The 15221-nt window shown below is 42.6% G+C and overlaps 1 protein-coding gene across 7 annotated transcripts in view; it reads right to left on the reverse strand.

Moving 5' to 3' along the window:
- The window catches only part of LOC116310395 (phospholipid scramblase 1-like), a 33825-nt gene that overhangs the window by 4825 nt on the left and 13779 nt on the right, over nucleotides 1–15221 (reverse strand). Inside the window, exons 1-7 of one of the 7 annotated variants that reach the window (XM_039609558.1) lie at nucleotides 7089–7460; nucleotides 6951–6989; nucleotides 6672–6813; nucleotides 5173–5199; nucleotides 3491–3786; nucleotides 2747–2789; nucleotides 2343–2557 (exon numbers count right to left, since the gene is read on the reverse strand). In XM_039609558.1, coding sequence (XP_039465492.1) covers nucleotides 2343–2557; nucleotides 2747–2789; nucleotides 3491–3786; nucleotides 5173–5185 — 567 coding nt within the window. In that variant the 5' untranslated portion in view covers nucleotides 5186–5199; nucleotides 6672–6813; nucleotides 6951–6989; nucleotides 7089–7460. The other 6 variants (XM_039609557.1, XM_039609555.1, XM_039609556.1 and 3 more) reach the window with 6 other exon arrangements.

The following is a 15221-nucleotide window of genomic DNA, read 5'->3' on the forward strand; positions in this document are numbered from 1 at the left end:
GCCAAGGTGTGCAAACGGGTGTAGGTCACAATCAGCCAAGGTTTCAGGTGAGCTCATCGTGAAACCTAGCCGCACCCTATCATGTGATTTCCTGAGATCAGATGGCCCCGGATGTGAGTGGGTGCACTGTGGTCCTAAACACAACGGATTACCACGCAAAGATCACTACTCTCCTGAGTGACAACAATACCTATGAAGCCTTAAAGAGAGACCCCACAAGCAGCTACAAAAATAAAGTTATAGCTCGCCTTCAGAACCTTGAAAAGGACAAAATCACTGACCGCCCTACATATCATCGCCTATACCCAGGGGATGCCATACCCTGCATTTACGGACTTCCTAAGATCCACAAAGAAGGTGTCCCACTCAGACCCATTGTTAGCAGCATAAACTCAGCCACTTACAACATTTCGAAACACCTTGCTACCATCCTAGCACCACTTGTGGGGAACACCCCACATCACATCAAGAACTCCACCGACAAGGTCCAGAAACTTACCCTGGATCCAGATGAAACCATGGTGTCCTTTGATGTAGTCTCTCTCTTCACCTGCATACCCACCATGGAGGCAGCGGAGACTGTCAGAAAACGACTACAAGAAGACAGCTCCTTGGAAGACAGGCCCAACTTCACCCCCGATCAGATTTGCACACTGTTAGACCTCTGCCTCACCACTACATATTTCAAATACAACGAGGGTTTCTACAGGCAAAAACATGGCTGTGCCATGGGCTCCCCCGTGTCACCTATTGTAGCCAACCTTTACATGGAGGAAGTGGAAAGAAAGGCTCTTGGCTCTTTTAAAGGGAGAGTACCCAGCCACTGGTACAGATATGTAAACGACACCTGGGTCAAAATCAAAACACAAGAAGTGGAATCCTTCACTGCGCACATTAACACCGTGGATAAAAATATCAAGTTCACCAGTGAAGACACAAAGGCCAACGGTTTGCCTTTCCTGGACTGCGCTGTGCACATTGAAGAGAATGGAAACCTCAACATTGAAGTTTACCAGAAGCCCACACACACGGACCAGTACCTCCTCTTTAACTCCCATCACCCTCTGGAAAAAAACTTGGAGTAATTAGGACCCTACATCACCGGGCAGAACATGTTCCCTCTAAGCCTGAAGGGAAAAAGAAGGAACACATACATGTAAAGGAAGCTCTTAAAACATGCGGTTATCCTAATTGGGTGTTTATAAAGTCAGCAAAGATGCACAGAAAAGAAGATCAGACACCAGCGAGGGAGGATAAGAAAGACAGACGCAACAACATTGTCATCCCCTATGTAGCCGGTGTATCAGAGAAACTCAGGAGAGTTCATCTTGTACATTGGAGAGACCAAACAGCCACTTCATAAACACATGGCACAACATAGAAGAGCCACCTCGACGGGACAAGACTCAGCAGTCCATCTGCATCTAAAGGACAAAGGTCACTCTTTCGAGGATGCCAATGTTCACATTATAGACAGAGAAGACAGATGGTTTGAAAGAGGAGTGAAAGAGGCCATTTATGTCCACTGTGAGCGACCATCTTTGAACAGAGGTGGTGGCTTACGACACCAACTGTCTGCCATCTATAATCCAGTTTTGAGATCCCACAAGGTGGTAAACACACTGACAATTTAATAATCAAAGTCTGTTGATAATAAAATTTGAATTTGAGCATTAATCTGCATGCAGTTGGTTCCAGTACAGAGCACACTGATAACTCAGAGCAGTTTCTTTGGTCACCTGGACCAATCAGCAGTAAATTAGCCCACTTCCCACCTCAAAAAAAAAACAGTTTAAAAATCAAGTTTTTAGAGAGGCAAAGAAGTAAATCCTGAACACTTAGACTTATGACAGGAGATGAGCTGTCATAAGTGTAAGTGTCACAAAATAAACTACAGAGCTCGCGTTACTTTTAAAATCTTCATGTTGTTCCTTTAATTTCTGCATTACATAAAAAAATGTAATTGCCGCTTATAAAACTGTCTTCATTTATTTGTCTTTATCTGATCTAACTTTTGTATCTATCTTTATTTAATCAAAAACTGATAAGGTACATCTTAACATAAACTACGAACCGAGTGCTACAGAAAGTAAAGAGTTTATTCTTCCCTATCAGAGTCTCTTCAGATATTTACTATAGCTAAACATTAACCGGCACATCTAGGTCAAATACAATAATCCAGATATGATGGATGAGTACTCAGATTTCACACCAAAAATGCTTTTGACCGAGAACAATATTGGTCTAGGTGTGGTAAATGAATGCAATATGACTCCATTAACCTCTTTCAACACTTGCCAAGTCACTTCTACTCAAACACAGAAACATTAGAGTGGACAGACCTCTTGCAGCCAGCAGGGGCAGCAGGAGCAGCGGAAAGGCCTGATGAGACGGATGACCTCCCTGTCCATGTTGTCCTTGATTTTCATTTGGAAGCTGCGCAGAGAGCCACAACAGTTCCTGGTGCAGCAGTCATTCTTCTCTTTGGCATTGTAGATCTTTTGACCCAGACTGTTTTTTATTTCATACTCGTTGTTTGTCTCAATACCGATGAATGCTGGGCGTGGTTGGGAGAAGAGGAGGGAAAATGGTGAGCAATGAAGTAAAGATAAGTAAGGAATTTCAAGGGCAGACATCATTTTTCTTCCATTTGGATTCATCTTGAAAGGCTTTAAACCTCACACACAGCTGCTTATGAGCTGATGAAGGATTAAATATTCTGTGTTGAACAAGATGCGCGCCTCACCTTCCAGGAGTTCGACTTTCTGATGGATCAGGATCTGGTCAATCTAAAACCGAAGGAGAGAAAACTGAAACTGAAAAATGAGGCAGCTCTGTGGCACATCCTGATCTGAAAGTCTCTTCCTTCTAAAAACAATTAAAAGCATGTATCAGGCATTTCCAATTCAAATGACCTTCCCACTTAAACATTCATTCTTTAATCCACCGAGTACTTCAGCTCCATCAGACTCTGCGGGTTAAAGAAAAATACCTTCTTTTTCTTCCTTTGGAAAGCCAATGTAGCATACTAACAGGTATAAAATGCAAGCGTGGGAGGTGTTTCCTTCAATATTTGCAGAACGAAATCCCATAGAGGGATTTTTTTAAGAGAACAATGTTGAATATGATCTTTAACGGGTTTCAAAAGGCCAACAGGACAGACCTCACCTGTTGTTTTAAAAAGGAAACTGACTTTGGTGTCACACATTTCCAAATCCTAAATATGATTAATGATAACCAAAAAGTGATCGAAAGTTGAGTTTTAAATTTGTGACATTTGACAAGACACTGGAACCAACCATAGCAAGCAAAATCACCTGATTCACTGACTTTTCTTTCTTTTCATTTTTTTTTCATTCTGCCTGTCAGCTTGGATATTGTAATACTAAACATACTATGTAAAGACTGATATAACACTAATAGAAATTAATAACTAGATAGATAAAAGAAAGACAAAAAACTGCACTGGTTTAACTTTTCTCTGCCCTACCTGTGTCAGGTACTCAAGTCCAGGTGGGACACCAACAGGGTCTGCTGGAACTCCAGGAGCTGGGGAGATCCCCCTTGGTGGGCCACCGTATTCAGGGCCTGGAGCTGGCCCTACGGGTCCTGGAGCTGGCCCTACGGGTCCTGGCTGGTACATGACTGCAGGTTGTCCTGAATAGCCCATGTTGAAGCCGGGTGGAGGGGCTTGACTGGGATCTCCATATCCAGGAGGAACTGGATACGGTGCTCCGCCGGGCTGAGACATGGGATAGGGTGGCTGGTTTGGAGCACCTGGGTAAACTTGGGAGGGAGGGGGGGCGAATAGACACAATCAAAACCTGTTCAGATATGCCGACAGTCTGATTTGACTGAATTTGAATACACAAGCTGGGTTGTTACTGTACAAACTATGACAGTCAAACTTGAGAAAGTAGAGCTCAATTTTGACCATGAAACAAACAAAAAAATACAAGAAAGAAAAGGCCATGAAATGTAGGCGAGCTTCTGTTTGGTTTCTCGTTTCAGGATTTAAGGCCAGATGTGTTGACTACGGCTGGTCGTCTCCAGGTTCTTACATTCCAGTTAGAGAAGAGACAGAAGCTGAGAGCAGTGATCGCCGAGTGTCTCGCTAGAAGCAGCTGCTCTCTGCTCACAAGATTGTGTGTGCGCTGTGAATCAATACTTTTTTCCTTTTCTTTTTTTTTAATAATAGGCAAGGAAGAGCTAATTAGCCAGTGATTGCGACATGACAGTAAAAGACTTACCTTGTGATGGCTGCATGCAACCACACAATTGAACTACTTGGGTAATATTCATGTTTCCCGTTTTTGTCTTACTTTTACATTCTGCTCTAAAGCTTCTGTGATTATAAGTTACAAATTCAAAATTTTGAGTTTATCTGTAATGCATGACAGCAGTAAGCTATAGTCCAAATGGTGGCATAGACTCTGTTTTGCAGTGTTTATTATTTTTTATACGGGTATATGCTATATTAATTATTTATCTGTTCTTTTTGAGTTACCTGGCTGCCACTCCAGGCCTTCCTGGTTTGGCTGAAAGAGGAGGCAGAGGGTGGAGCTGGTTTAAATGCAGAAGCCAATAAAATGGACTGAACCATCTATTGTGACCATGCAGGGGGGAATGGGGTTCTTCTTGAGTGATGGTTAGATGTTATCTCTGTGGTTTTCACCTTTGTTATATACAATGGTTTATTCATTTGCTATAAAACTGGAGCTGTTTCTCATTTGGGCAGGTCAGTTTGTTAAGTTATGTTTTGTTACGTGGCTTTTGAGTAGAATTGTGTTAAGTTTACCTCTTTTATGGGCCCACTTGGTTCTTATAGTTTGTTTTTGTCATTTTGGATTTTTGTAATCATTTTGTCCTTTTTGGGGTATAATAAAACCAATTTTTTTGAAGATTACACCTGTGCCTGTATGTTCTTGACTTCTTGGTCCCTGATATATCTATACTGGAAAAACTGGAACTATTATATGGCGGATACCAATTGTCAGGAGGAACTATGACTGGAGAAACTGAATATATGATGTGATAACATTGTTTGATTTGGGAGGTTTTTTTGGACAGGAAGTTCTGCTGACATTTTTAAAACACTCTTACGTCTTCATATTTTCTTCCAAAGAAAAAGGAGAACAAAAGTCAGCACAAATGTGAAATCTAGTCACTTACCAGGAGCAGACATAGCGCAGAGCTTTTCTGGGTGGAGGAAGAAAAATAAGGTCACTTCCCGACGCAATCCCACAGTTTCCATAGGAAATTGAAAGGATAAAGGGAAGAAGAAGAGAAAAAAAGGGGAGGGGTGAGTGTAATAGAAACCAGCAGGACTGGAGGAGGGTGCACAGAGAGCAACAATAACACAAACATGAATTTTTACCATCAATCGGTCATGCATTCAAGGCGAGCGACTCGAAGTTGTGTGTAAATGTGCCCTGTCTGGGATCCCGACACCAAGCTTCACAGATAATATTCAGACACAGCCCAGAGGTCCAAAACAATCCTGACAATGTTGGGTTCAAACTCGTGGCCCTTTTGTCCCTGATGCACAGTATCTCAGACCTAAATCGTTAAAATAAAAGGAGTGGGTGTGCCCCGTGTCAGCGCAGGACTGGCAGCTAACTGCCACTAAATGTCAACACGGAGCTCTTTTTTCTTTTTTTCCCGTTTAGATGTAATTGAAGTAAACTCAGGTTCCCATAAGAGCTCATTAAAGAGAAAAAACAACACAAGCTAAAACAAGGTGAGGAACAGCACACACTCACACAAAAATATCTCACCTCTCTGGCTGTTTTCCCTGAAGTGCCAGCGACAAAAAATTAAACAAAAGTGGTGGAAAAGCAGAGGTTTGTTGTACCCCTCCCCTCCCTCCACTTCCTTCTAGTCTCCTCCCCCTTTCCGGGATTTTACGTGGGCTAAGGCTTTGGTGTGCTAAGATGAGAGTTTTTTGTGGAGGGGAGGCTGGCATCACCAGGGACGTTTAAACTTTATTACTGGCTGCAGCTGTGGGAGGAAGACGAGAAGGAGGGGCGCGATCTGTGAAACACTGGGGCAGCTCCAGAAGCCACCTCCTCCTGTTCCTCCTCCTCAACCTCCCCAGGAATCACAAAGACTACAGTAAATACACACAGATGGTACGACTTTTTGATAATACAACGCTGAAGTTAAAGAAGAGTAAAAAGTAAGACTGTAGGGTGTACACTATAATAATATGTATGATATAAGAAACAGCTCCAAGAGGTATGTGGAATACCATGTCTGTGTTCATCTGTCACAGAATGAACTTACTATACAGTTATTATACAGGTTTATAGCCAATGGTAGGAATGATTTCCTGAATCTGTCTTTACGGCACTGAGGTGCCATTATTTAGATAAGATCTCTGTCTAAATAAATACATTTATTTTAAACGCCAGAGGACCACCAGCATTCTTGTCGGCTCTCCACTGCTGCATTAAGAATCAGAATCAGAATACTTAATTAATCCCTAAAAATTATTGCCAGATGGAAAAAATACCACATGGTGACTCTGCTTATTTATGTATATATTCAATCATTTACATCACTGTATTGACACCAATAAACTATACCAACAACTATACACATGACCTCGTAAAGCTAAACCTTGCCGAGCTAAATATTTGATGGAGCCTACAATCTTCAATAATCCATACCTTACTTCCTCCTGTTGTCTGGCAGCTGCTGAAGAAAGCTGTGAAGCCACAGTGTTCCCTTTTTGAGCACAGATGTTCATGGCATGGATATGTACCTGTGTCATCTGTGTTTGACTGGTTCCTGACACGGGGGCTGAAGTCCCTGTGGTAAAACATGACAAGAAAACCTGTCACTCTCTGAAATAACTGTATATTAAATGATTGTATTGCACATACTAACAACATTATTGACATTGTTGAATTTGAAAAAAATCTATTAATATAACCTTGCATTCTCACCTGCCATTTGCCTGACTGTTGATCTCACCATATGACCCTCTGTGAGGAAACCACATGTCCAAATACAAATCAGTTCAGTGTTCTGACAGTGTGTGCTTGCATGCACAATTATTTGTGTTGTTTTTTTATGTCTGTTACCTGGTCTTCCATGCCTCATGTGCAGCCTTTCTCTCCCTCTCTTTGGTCATCTGACCCACTGCCACCTCCTCCTTTCTGTTGCCCAAGTACTACACCTCCTTTGTTCCTCATCTCTGCTTCCATGTGTCCCTCTTTGATCACCTGCTCTGCAAACCGACTGAACCTGATTTTAAAAGCTCAGTTAATTTTTATATGGTTTGAGAAAGGTGGTATATATTCACATCAGTTCTGGAGAATGCATGTTACCTTACCAAGAAGTTGAAAAGCATTTCAAACACCTTTTGCCCTCTTACTAGCATATTAAGATAATCTTTCTTTTAATGTTGTTTCAGTGTTTCCCACAGAAGTTTACTGTAATACAGTAACTCAGGAGAGTTTTCTCCAAACACGACATCCCAGTGTATTTCAGACCCAGCAACACACTCAGACAAAAACTGGTTCATCCCAAAGACGGAACTCCTAAACACAAACTTAACAATGTAGTGTATGCTGTACAGTGTAGCGAGGAAGGCCCAGACCTCTACATTGGAGAGACCAAACAGCCACTTCATAAACACATGGCACAACATAGAAGAGCCACCTCGACGGGACAGGACTCTGCTGTCCATCTGCATCTAAAGGACAAAGGTCACTCTTTTGAGGGCGCCAATGTTCACATTTTGGACAGAGAAGACAGATGGTTTGAAAGAGGAGTGAAAGAAGCCATCTATGGCTACGTTCACACTGCAGGCAAAAGCGCATCAAATCCCACTTTTTTGACCCTATGCGACCCATATTCGATCATGGTATGACAGTCTGAACAGCACAAATCTGATATTTTCAAATCCGACCTGGGTCACTTTTGTATGTGGTACTGAATGCGATACATATCTGATGTTTTAGAAAGCGACTGCTGTTTAAATGGTCATGTCGCATTAAATCCGTCTTTTACGTCACTGACGCAAGACAGACGCCAATTATCAGCGCCGGAGAAGACAAACCTCTCCACGGAGGTAGCAGTCACTGCTGCAAACAAGGCCATTGTTAAAGCACGGGCTCTCTTTTTTCTCAGTGTGCTTCTTTCTCTAATTAATTTGTCAAAATTCTGTTGGTTACGACTGAAGAAATTGATAAACAGCTGCAACAACACCTACTAGCTTTGCAGCCACCATTTTTACTTCCTTAAACAGAGCGCGTTGTGTGTGATGTCTTCTTTTGCAAATGCGGGCCGCTTTGAGGGCCGTGAACCGTCCACACTAGAGCAACGTTTGCTGTCACATTTTATTTGTAGTGTGAACAACCAGACAAAGAAAATCGGATTTGATCAAAAAAATTGGAGTTGAGCATTAAGACCTGCAGTTTGAACAAAGCCTTAGACCACTGTGAACGACCATCTTTGAACAGAGGCGGTGGTTTACGACACCAACTGTCTGCCATCTATAATCCAGTTTTGAGATCCTTTCCCAGACACATTAATCCCCACTCCCATCCTGGGTCCTTTTGACCTCAGGAAATCACATGATAGGGTGGGTCTAGGTTTCACAGCGGGTTCACCCAAAACCTTGGCTGATTGTGACCTATACCTGTTTTCACACCTTGACTTGTGCAATTAGGTACAGGATCAACAGGGAGTTCATGACCCCCTTGGGGGACACTCCCCTAATACTTAAATCTGGGACTCTTCACCATTTGACCTTAGAACTGAAGAAGCTTCTGAAATGAGAGGTGAAATGTCTTCAAGCAACTTAAAGAAGTTCAATTCAATTCAATTTTATTTATATAGCGCCAAATCACAACAAAAGTCGCGTCAAGGCGCTTTATATTGTACAGTAGATCGCACAATAATAAATACAGAGAAAAACCCAACAATCATATGACCCCCTATGAGCAAGCACTTTGGCGATATTGGGAAGGAAAAACTCCCTTTTAACAGGAAGAAACCTCCGACAGAACCAGGCTCAGGGAGGGGCGGCCATCTGCTGCGACCGGTTGGGGTGAGAGAAGGAAAACAGGATAAAGACATGCTGTGGAAGAGAGACAGAGATTAATAACAGATATGATTCAATGCAGAGAGGTCTATTAACACATAGTGAGTGAGAAAGGTGACTGGAAAGGAAAAACTCAATGCATCATGGGAGTCCCCAGCAGCCTACGTCTATTGCAGCATAACTAAGGGAGGATTCAGGGTCACCTGGTCCAGCCCTAACTATATGCTTTAGCAAAAAGGAAAGTTTTAAGCCTAATCTTGAAAGTAGAGATAGTGTCTGTCTCCCGAATCCAAACTGGAAGCTGGTTCCACAGAAGAGGGGCCTGAAAACTGAAGGCTCTCCCTCCCGTTCTACTTTTAAATACTCTAGGGACAGCAAGTAAGCCTACAGAGCGAGAGCGAAGTGCTCTAACAGGATGTTATGGTACTACAAGGTCATTAAGATAAGATGGGGCCTGGTTATTTAAGACCTTGTATGTGAGGAGCAGGATTTTGAATTAAATTCTGGATTTAACAGGAAGCCAATGAAGGGAAGCCAAAACAGGAGAAATATGCTCTCTCTTTCTAGTCCCTGTCAGTACTCTTGCTGCAGCATTTTGGATTAGCTGAAGACTTTTCAGTGAGTTTTTAGGACATCCTGATAATAATGAATTACAGTAGTCCAGCCTGGAAGTAATAAATGCATGAACTAGTTTTTCAGCATCACTCTGAGACAGGATATTTCTAATTTTAGAGATGTTGCGCAAGTGGAAGAAAGCAGTCTTACATATTTGTTTAATATGTGCGTTGAAGGACATGTCCTGGTCAAAAATGACTCCAAGGTTCTTCACAGCATTACTGGAGGCCAAGGTAATGCCATCCAGAGTAGGAATCTGGTTAGATACCATATTTCTAAGATTTTCAGGGCCGAGTACAATAACCTCAGTTTTATCTGAATTAAGAAGCAGAAAGTTAGCGGCCATCCAGGTCTTTATGTCTTTAAGACATTCCTGCAGTTTAACTAATTGGTGTGTGTTACCTGGCTTCATGGATAGATAGAGTTGCGTGTCATCTGCATAGCAATGAAAAATTTATGCTATGTCTTCTAATGATGCCGCCTAGGGGAAGCATGTATAATGTAAACAGAATTGGTCCTAGCACTGAACCCTGTGGAACACCATAATTGACCTTAGTGTGTGAAGAGGACTCTCCATTTACATGTATAAATTGGAGTCTATTAGATAGATATGATACAAACCACTGCAGTGCAGTACCTGTAATACCTACAGCATGTTCTAATCGCTCTAATAGGATATTATGGTCAACAGTATCGAACGCAGCACTGAGGTCTAGCAGGACAAGCACAGAGATGAGTCCACTGTCAGAGGCCATAAGAAGATCATTTGTAACCTTCACTAAAGCTGTTTCTGTGCTGTGATGAGCTCTGAAACCTGACTGAAACTCTTCAAGTAAGCCATTCCTCTGCAGATGATCTGTTAGCTGTTTGACAACTACTCTTTCAAGGATTTTTGATATGAAAGGAAGGTTGGAGATTGGCCTATAATTAGCTAAGACAGCTGGGTCTAGAGATGGCTTTTTGAGTAAAGGTTTAACTACAGCCACCTTGAAGGCCTGTGGTACATAGCCGATTATTAGAGATAGGTTGATCATATTTGGGCTTCCTCCTCACCGTCACCCAGCCGCCCTCTTTCCCCAGCTGCTTGGGGTCTGCCGGGGAACAGCTAGCGGGGCCTACGCTATCTTCGGCTGCACCAGCTACAGGGGCCTGGCTAGCTACGGGTGAATGAAGGGTGCGAAGCCGAGTCTCCAATTCAGTAATCCTGGCCTCCAGAGATGCAAATATGCTACATTTGTTACAGGTATCATTACTGCTAAAGGAGGCCGAGGAGTAGCTAAACATCTGACACAATGAGCAAGAAAGTGCAGGAGGGACAGGTGAAGTAGCCACGGTGCTAACGAGTCGGCTAAGAGCTAAGCTAGCGAAACAGTACAGAGACAGTGAGTGAATACTTTAGCTATAAATTAGGTAGTGAGTACACAGAAGGGTGCTTCAGATGAAGCACGTGAAGATTATACTATGAAGAAGGAATGTATCTAAAAGATTTTAATTAAATTGCTAAGCAGAAAAGCTACTCAGAAACACCACTGTGGTCGTGTCCAAATTCATGGGCTGCATCCTCCTGAGGCCGCATTTGTAGACCGATTACGTCACAGCGACGCGCCAAAGGGCTGCTCCGAATGCAGCCGACAAATGGGTCCTCATTTTCTCCGAATTTGAGGATGGGTCTGATGTATCCTTCTTTGCCCACCATATCCCAGAATTCATAGCGCGGCCCAGCCAAACTCTAGTTTCCGGTAATGGCGGCCGATACTACGTTTTAAAATTACTCTTATTAATTTTTCTGGGTCACAAAATAAACTTTTAACATATTTTCAGGCGAGAAAGTAGCTGTGTAAACATCAAATATCTGCTCGGTTTATCAAGATATCGCATATTTGGAAAAGTGCTTCGACGTTTTCCGAGACGTCTGTTACCCACCAGCTCGATAGCTAGCCGGGAGCTCGACGGTCACTGAAGCCGCCGAGAACGGCACAACTCCCGGCACATCATTTTCAGATCACCGCGGACTTTCGCTACTCGGGTTAAACGTAGTATATAAGTACCTGAGACAACCTGAAAATGTTATTGTTGGGCTTTTTCAGTGTTTTGTTTGTTCGTGAGTAAATCGGTTTGGCTGAGATTAAAGTTATTAGATTAGATTAGATAAAATAAAACTTTATTAATCCTCCGAGTGGGTTCCTCCTTGGTTTTTATACAGCTGACTAAACGTCAAACAGAAAACTGATTAAACAGAAGTGTGAGATGGTCGAGAATTTATGCCAGTGTACTGTTATATTTTACATAGCAAGGAGCAGACGGCCGAGTTTATTAAACTCCACCGAGACAGCGGTGACGTTAATCAGAAGGCTAGACCGTCCAATTTCACTGCCGTTTACTTCCGGTCTACCCGACCGTCTGAGGACCCGGCCCACTTAGATTGCGAAGGCCGGGTCCTCAGGAGGATGCAGCCCATGAATTTGGACACGACCTGTGTTTGAGCAGGAACAGGAAGTGATACTCTACCACAAAGCGAGTGAACACCAAGTGACAGCGCCACCAAGAGTCTAGTGCCAGAGTTTCAAGTCTAGACACTTTTCTTTCCAAGCTCTTCAGACTACGATGACCAGGATGACTGAGAACCTTCACAGACGTAATACAGTAACATTTACACTACATTCTTTTTACAGTGTCATATAGGGCTGGGCCATATCATACCGTTCACGGTAATACCGGTGTAATTTTGGACGACTTTGCTAAGCTACGAACCGCACCGCTTGATGGATTGTCGGAGCATTACGGCTATCGTAGGCAGGAGCCTCGCGGAGTGATACGTACTGTGCTTCAACATAACCTCTTTTTAAGTTTTGTGGATATTATACATGGTTATGCTGAGGATATGTCGGCCAATTTCCACTGGAAATGCCTTTTGGTTAAACTGTCAGCAAGGAATTTGCACTGTTACATTTTTATATAACTTTAATGCAAATAAAAAACAGCTGCTTGTTTAAGTGAAAATACATTGATAGGTTTTTTTGCACTAATAAAGTTGTGGAGTTGTAAAGTATTTTGTCTAGTGTCAATTATATCGTCAGTTATATCGTTATCGCAAATTTTCAAATATATATCGTGATAAATATTTTTGGTCATATCGCCCTGCTCTAGTGTCATATACTTATAACACGCACGTATATACATAACATTCCTCTATTGTTTGACCTGCCTTTCTCTCCCCACACTTCTACATACAGCACAATGCCCCACACTCACAAATACCCACACACCACTGCCATCATCAGTAAGCCCCTTCCCCACATATACAGCACAGTGTTAACATCTACATTTGCAGTGATTTATAGTGGCAGACGTCAACAAATAGGGCAAATATTTCCTTTTCCTTACATTGCAATTATTTTGCATTTAGTATTTCAGATTTTTTGCAGACAAGCTAAAGAACAGCTGACCAGATGTTGCCGTTAATCCTCAACTCACCGTTTCCGTAATAGACTACTTTTTGTAACTAACAAGCCTACAAACATGCACCGTCATTCACCGTATGTCTGTCTGCAGGCGTGTACGCTCGAAATGAGTGGAGTCATCCCCTATGCTCTGAACTAACCATCAGCAGCTAGCTGTCAATGACAGAGTTAAGCAGAAGAACGCGTGTATTGTAGCAAACAGCTACTTAAGTTACAATTCAGCGAAACTGACATTGGTCCTAAACAGTAGGCTACATCATTGACAGCCTCCGGCTTTTCCTCACAGGAGTCTAGGCTGGCAATCGAACTACTAACTAACCAGCTCCGGTCAACAAATCATCATATTGTCTAACTCTAACTTAACAACACGGGTATTTACCTCCTTTTGGTCATGACTTTTTTTTTTCTTTTTGCAAGCGTTTGGTCTTCACCAGCAATTAAACGGTGTCGTCTGTCCGCCTCATTCATGTCCGACATCTCCACAGTTCAGTTAGCAGGGACTTAGTTCGCACCAGCGACTGCGCTAACAAATATACAGCAGGTTGTGAAGGCTTGGTAGAAAAAGCGGGTTGGGTAATACCAAGTATTCGGCGAAGGAGGCGCGGGAGGGGGGTAGATTACCATACGATTAAACGCTACCCCTCCTCGACCGCCACCTCCCAACCTGAAAGTGCTTAGAAAAGCACAAGGGAGACTCACGATTAACCAACCACGGTCAGGACAACCGATTGCCCCAGCAAATCCCTCTGTTCTAAAACAGACACAACCCCAGCCTCAGCAGGTTGTCGGGGGTGCCAGCCTCGCCAAAATGGCCCAGCTGGCACGCTCTACCCCACAGCTGGATGAGTACTCTGACAGCAGAGAGAGAGATCAGGAGCGAATAAGAGAACAGGACAAAGTGCCTCAGAACACAAGAGAGGGTCTCATCGCACAGGCAAGTGATGAGATTTCTACTGATCAACATGATTTGTATGCCTTTATAGTGATAAAACTGAAATTATTTAGATCCAAAGTGAAGGTCAGACCTCCTGTTGATGCAAATTTTGTGAAACACCTGTAGGGAAACAAGTGCTCACCTGAAAAATGTCTTATGTTATAAAAAAGAAAAACTTTTATAACCAAAAAATCAAAGGTCAACATCACTGTAACATCATATGTTGTGCAAAAACCCTTTTCTGGCTATTACTGAACCATAGACAGTATAAAACATGGGCATAGCTTCCGCTTTGGAAAAAAATGAAGCCAATGTGGAAATTGTCTCAAATCTGCATTCTATCTGAAGGCCAACAGATGGCGGTAGCTGTGGTTGCAAAACGAGTTCCAGTCATATAGAAGGGTATGGGGACACAGCTTCCTGTGAGCAAACACTTTGCTCCTGAGTTTATGGGCTCAGTAAGTCATAGTAAGTCATTTGAGAGTCATATTGAATAAAAATGGTGCCTTGGTCAAATTCTATTTAAAAACTGAGAATTATCTGTTGTATAAAACTGCACGTTCATTGGCTAATTTGTCAATCACAGGTTACTCACATTGCCATTAAGCAATGGTCTTGCAACCTGCCTTCCTTACCGCATCAGGTTTTTAGCAACCAAGATGGTGACAGCGTAAACCAACAGATGATGTCACCCGGTTTACATCCATCTTCTGTCCTGTATATGTACTGAACACCATAAAAGACAGAAGAACAAATTGCGGTCATATTTTACTAATTAAATACACACACACACACATTTTGTGTGTGTGTGTGTGTGTGTGTGTGTGTGTGTGTGTGTGTGTGTGTGTGTGTGTGTGTGTGTGTGTGTGTGTACAAACACTGATGTAAACTACAGCTTGTCTGGTTGGTAGTAATTCCAGTTTTCCCGCTCACTGTCTGCCGTTTTCATTTCTCTGACCAGGTTATGGAGGCGGTACATGGCGCGACCACGGAGGAGGTTCATAAAGCACTTCAATGAAATGACTGGAACCCAGTGCGAGCTGAACAGCAACTAAAGGTCAGACCATCAAATAAAGAAAAAAAAATCCCACTTGCCTACATCGGTTTTTTGAAGCTAATGATAAAATATAAGCCATAGGAATCCATTTTATACATG

Source organism: Oreochromis aureus, linkage group 3, assembly GCF_013358895.1.
Source record: "Oreochromis aureus strain Israel breed Guangdong linkage group 3, ZZ_aureus, whole genome shotgun sequence".
Classification (NCBI taxonomy): Eukaryota; Metazoa; Chordata; class Actinopteri; order Cichliformes; family Cichlidae; genus Oreochromis; species Oreochromis aureus.